Source organism: Engystomops pustulosus, chromosome 7, assembly GCF_040894005.1.
Source record: "Engystomops pustulosus chromosome 7, aEngPut4.maternal, whole genome shotgun sequence".
Lineage (NCBI taxonomy): Eukaryota > Metazoa > Chordata > Amphibia > Anura > Leptodactylidae > Engystomops > Engystomops pustulosus.
Window position 1 is genome coordinate 38,553,703 of NC_092417.1, and position 6,005 is coordinate 38,559,707.

Sequence of the window (6,005 nt, forward strand, 5' to 3'; positions counted from 1 at the left end):
AACCCACAATCCTGAGTACAATTACTTTATATACTTGAGTATAGGCCAATTTTTTCAGCACAACTTTTTTTATAAAAAAAATAAACATAGTACTCACCATTCCAATGTCCGGGCAGCTCCTCTTCTGTCTTCATGTGCCGCTGCTGACATCACAAATGTGCGCTGGCTGGGCCGTGCTCACCAAGCTGTCGCAGACCTGGAGCTGGTACCCGCGCACATGAAGACAGAAGAGCAGCTGGCTGGCTATATAGTACAGGGGGATGGCTGGCTATATACGACATGGGGCCGGCTGTATACTACAGGGGGCTGGATGACTATATACTACCGGGACCTGGCTGGCTATATACATGGCCTGGCTAGCTATACACTGGGGAGGCTGTGACCAATGCATTTCCCACCCTCGGCTTATACTCGAGTCAATAGGTTTTCCCAGTTTTTGTGGTAAATTTAGGTATGTCGGCTTATACTCGGGTCGGCTTATACTTGAGTATGTACGGGTATATATAAATGTATTGTGATCCTATAGAATGGCCGGTATTATATTTCTCTGTGGATATTCACAGATCAAGACCAGATATGAACATGCTGCCGGCAATAGCGACAGGGAAAGATTTGGTGACCCAAAACTATTCATCCATCCGCCATGCAGGTAATTCATTATATTAATAACAAGAGTAGTGATAGTGGCCCCTGGAGCTATAAGTATCAGATGTCCTGTATACAGAGGGTCTAGACATTGTCCAGGGCTCAGTGAATGATGACATACTTATTATACTGATGATGTCATCACAGATTATATAATTACATTCTCTCTTCATTTATTACTATGCAGTTACAGAAGTTCAGTCCACAAAGAGATCAGACACCAAAGGCCTCCCCAAGCCCAGGATCGCCATGTGCGAGGCTCTGGAGCTCCTGAAGAAGAACGACTGGTGAGAAGAGTGACATAGAGCTGGGGTAGTAACAGATTCATGTACATAATATTATCACTAATCCTATGTATCATCTACAGGGAGAAGAAGATCAATGGCCTCCAGATAATCCGCTCACTCTCCAGCCACCATCCGGAAATAGCTGCTTCCAAGATCCAGGAGCTGCACGCCACCGTCATCAGTGAGGTTATTATACTCCTATATAATCCCTTATATCACACTGTAATACGGATTTCATGTATATGTGGAGGATGAAGGTGATGAAACCTCAAATCACCCAACTCACCCATATTATTTGGGATCTCAATTGTAAAAGCAGTTCTATGCCAAACTAACTATGTCATCTCTATGCCCCTCATGAAATGATTCCTGTCACTAGCGCGCCATGTGGTGAGGACTGGTACTGCAGGTTATAAGCATAGACATACACTAAGATGTTTATAGAAATGTTTCAAACTATTTTTATCCTGGACAGAAACTGTAATAATTACTGATAATTTGACACGTCCTTCTCTGTTTTTCATGCAGGTGAAGAATCTGCGATCAGCGGTCTCCAGAGCCGCCATGGTCTGCCTGGGTGATATGTTTGAGGGACTAAAGGACAAGATGCTGTACGGACTGACCACCTCCACCCGTATCCTTCTGCAGAAGAGCGGAGATTGTAATAGCTTTCTCCGTGACGCTGCAGAAGAGGCCTTGTCCTCCATGGCCCTCAACATCCACCCAGGCAGAGCCCTCGCTGCCCTCATTGATGGCGGAATAAGGTACTTCTATACAATGTCCTATACATGTCACATGGTCATACAGGACAGCTCGGGGAGTTGTCCATATATATTCACCATATTAACAATTTCTTCTCTTATATTCATAGTCACCTGAACCCGGCGATTAGATCCTGCGCAGCCAAGCATCTCCATAACATCATCCTGAAGAGCGGAGCGGATTATATCCTGGGTGGAGGCAAAGGCATCACAGATAGGGCTATCCCAGCCATTGCACGATGTGCCCAAGATGGCTGCCCTGAAGCCAGGTGAGATATAGATTATACACAAAGAGTCTATGAGCTGTACATAAGGCCATCTGCAATGGCGGCCATATTGGCTGACACTGACAGATATAAGACACCTCATAGACTGTAGAAGTATATAGTGTATATCATCAGTGTAGATCTGAAACATATCATTCATGTTTTTGATAGATTTATATAAATATAACAATCGGTGTCTAGTTAACCATGATCTTTGATATTTTACAGGCTACATGGCAGAAAAAGTTTACAGCTACTTGCTGATCACCCTAAATTGATGCCCATGCTGAGGAAATATGTGACACCGCAGAATCTTCCTGGCATTAAGAAGGTGCTGAATAAGATCATATAAGACCTCCCAGCATCCCCCTCCTTCCTCTCTCCTACTCCCCCCCCCCTCCCTCCTCCTTCCCTTACCAACAAGAGAACTTTTTGGAAATCAGGGATTGACAATCCTCTAGTCCTACTTCAAATACAGGATTCCCGCTATCCCCTCATCCCCCTTCCCTTACCAACAAGAGAACTTTTTGGGAATAAAAGACTTGTGAGAATACAGGATTCCTTCTGTCCTCTCATCCTCCTTCCCTTACTAAAAAGATGACTTTGATGAGAGACTAAAGGGAAAATCTCCAACAATAAGACCAACATATCACATATCACATATCTCTTACTCTGGAGTTTTTCTCTAAATCCTCCATTGTTCTATTTATTGCATTTCTGTCTAATAAACAGATCATGAATTACAAGAATTGGCTGTTTTATTACTTTTCTTTTTTTCCTCCCTTCTGATAGTAAAGGGGCAAAGTACAAATATTTCTGATGGCCGTAGCAGCAAGAAGATGACATTAATGTATTTCAAAACTTCCTGTGCTTCCTGTGGAGAGAGAATAGTGGGGTAGGGAAGGGCACAGAGGATGGCGTTGGGTAATTTGAGGTCACGCTATAGACCCCATTACTGATACAGGTATATAGTCTATTAGAAGTATAGACCCAGGGGTAACATAGGAGAATGGACACAATGGTGAGGAGAATAAAGACTATTAGGAAGATGAAGGGACTAAGAAAGCTTAAGACAATCACAAGTATGTAGGTAAGAAGGGGATGGAGAAAGAACATTGCTAGAGTAAAAGAGTCGTAGGCAAAAGCTCTTTTCTAAAAGCTTTAAACCCTTAATGATGCGCGCTGTAATAGTACGGCGCGCAACTGGTGCGGGAGCATGGAGAGGGCTCACGGGCTGAACACTGTCCAAAGCCTGTAAGTCTTTGCTACAAATTACTAGCACCAATCACAGGTGTTATCCTGTCGATCCCCAAAGGAAAAAGATGACGGCGCAAACAGAGGTCAGTTGTGACGGGAGGCTCTATACTGTACCAGAGAGAGGTAAGTAGAGGGGGATTCTTACTTTTACACCCCCTGGATCCATTAAAAATTAAAAAGTGCTCTCAAACAACACCTCTAAGATTCCTAACTACTGTGATGTTGCTCAAACACTGCATGGGGGATGTAGAAGAAAATCTGCCCCATAACTTACTCTTATGATACCATTATTAGTTGCTGATTCAGATGAGATTTCTTTGGAGAAGACAGTTCAGGAGGGAAGGAGATGGAAAAGAAGCAAAGGGTTGGAGAATGAGGCATATTTCTTTTCTAAGATGAGTTACAAAGTTTCTTATGTATACTTGTATATGTAAAACAGTTTTTTGCAAATTTTACTGAATGTTTAGAGGCCATAATAATGCAGCATCCAGATAAATTTTTGGTAACGATCAATACATTTTTTATTGGATTTACCATTGACAGAATACAAAAACAGACTCATATAGAGACATAATATAACATGTTGCACAGAAATGGGCCAATAATATTAATTGATATGTATGGCAGCTAGAATCATCTTATATGTTACTAAGCAGAAATCAGGACACAGATCAGATTGTAAATCATTGTACATGGTGCAGATTGTAACAGATGAGCTGCTCATTCCTTGTGTGGTGCCGGTCACTGGCAGCAGCTGCAGGTCTCACATCCACCTGTGCACTTGCATCCCTGGCTGCATCCACTGCACTCAGCCGGACAGCAGGAACAGCAGCCTGCGGAGGAGGAGGAGGAGAGTCATGAGAAAACTGGAGTATAGAGAGAGGACATCTGATATTATATGACAAAACTCAAGTACAAAGAGATGTACCCATCTCCATAGTATAGATAAGTATAGACGGTCCCCAACTTAAATTGAACCTGTCAAGGTGATTCCGGCACTTAACCACCCACAGGTCCTTATGGACCGGTGGTTTAGTGTCATGAATCCCCCCGTATGAGGTTCCTACTTAGGCTCAATAAAAGCTCAATGCGTCGGCTCTCTGCTGCAAGTGAAGACAGAGTACATTACAGGTCCATATAGACCAAATGGACCTTTGTGTTTTAGTGATTATTATTCAATAATAATTAAATAATCCTTATTTATTCAGTGCTTTTCTGTAAAGTTCTTTACAATTTATTGGTAATGGTAGAAGAAACAATGCTGTGTTATTATCGTCCTTGTAAAAAATATACAATAAACATAAGCATAATACAAAGAACTTCTAGGTCTATAACACAGTAATAATACATATTAGTGTGGAAAGTTCACATGAAGGAAAACTGGCAGGCACTATCTTCCATCAGAGCAGTATCCCCACTCGACACACATTAAGCCACAGACCAATCCTGGAACCAGAGATCGCGGTATAGGACCATGCGGTGGTGCTCAGTTAATAAACATAAAAGTCCATAGGCAACACGTAGAAGAAAGTAACGGCACTCACCCACTTGTTAGACATTACACTTTTCTAACAAGTGGGTGAGTGCCGTTACTTTCTTTTACGTGTTTGCCATAATACATATTAGCTCTGCATATAGCTGAGGTGCACTCACTTTTTTTGCATGATGTACATTTGCAGTTCTTACATTTGCAGGATTCTCCACAGCGACAAGAAGCCCCTAAGAGACAATGAGGGATGTGTTATAGAGCAGTAGATACAGTATACACCATCATATATCCATGTAGTCATCACATAGACACTACCCCCAGCACCTGCAGACAGACGTCTACTGCTCATATACTGCCATGTACATCATATTACATACAGCACAGTGTGAATACTGGATCATATTAGGCACAAGCAGAAGAGCTCAGCGCTGGAAGGAAACTCAGACAATGTAACATATAAACCACATCAATTGAGATATATTTTCATACTTCCAACGTTATTTTCATCACCCTCTGATGTTGGGAATTAAGACATATTTACCTGCATTTCTAAACAGGACTATGTATGAGTTTAGAGGGGTTGTCCACTTTCAGCAATTGATTGATATTGTTTGTATAAAGAGAATTTTGAACATTTTTCAATATATCACTTTGTTTTAATTCCTTGCTGTTTTCTACATCTCTGCTTGCTGTCATTCAAGTCATTCATAGGAAGCTTCATTGTTTACTTCCTGTGGATATACACCGGTCCCTGGTCATGTGATGTCACACAGGTGCACGGCTCGTTCTATCCCTGGTCATTTGATGTCACACAGGCGCACACTTCGTTATATCCCTGGCCATGTGATATCACACAGGTGCACGGCTCGTTATATCCATGGTCATGTGATGTCACATAGGTGCACAGCTTGTTCTATCCCTGGTCATGTGATGTCACACAGGTGCACGGCTTGTTCTATCCCTGGTCATGTGATGTCACACAGGTGTATGATTCGTTATATATCCCTGGTCATGTGATGTCACACAGGTGCACGGCTCATTATAACACACAGCTCTGATTACTCTGTGATACTAATGACAAACTCAGCTATACTACATGTAACAACCCCAGTGATGCTGCACCTGTAATAATTGTAATGTAAAGTCTCTGTATCCAGTGCACATCCCTGTCTTACCTGCTGTGCAGTTACAGTCCTGAGGGTCCATGATCCCTATGGATATAGATTCTGTAGGATTGATGGATTCTCTGTGTGATGCTGGATGATGTGGGTAGTTGTCCTCTGCCTTATATACTCGAGAT

General features: G+C 42.2%; 1 protein-coding gene across 1 annotated transcript; it reads left to right on the forward strand.

Moving 5' to 3' along the window:
* The first annotated feature begins 448 nt into the window (after positions 1 to 448).
* Positions 449 to 2,382, forward strand: LOC140068744 (TOG array regulator of axonemal microtubules protein 1-like). Its single transcript, XM_072114143.1, has 4 exons — positions 449 to 932; positions 1,013 to 1,118; positions 1,461 to 1,962; positions 2,188 to 2,382. Exons 1-3 carry the CDS (start codon positions 895 to 897, stop codon positions 1,809 to 1,811), a joined length of 495 nt encoding a protein of 164 aa, XP_071970244.1. The 5' UTR covers positions 449 to 894; the 3' UTR covers positions 1,812 to 1,962; positions 2,188 to 2,382.
* Positions 2,383 to 6,005: the final 3,623 nt, after the last annotated feature.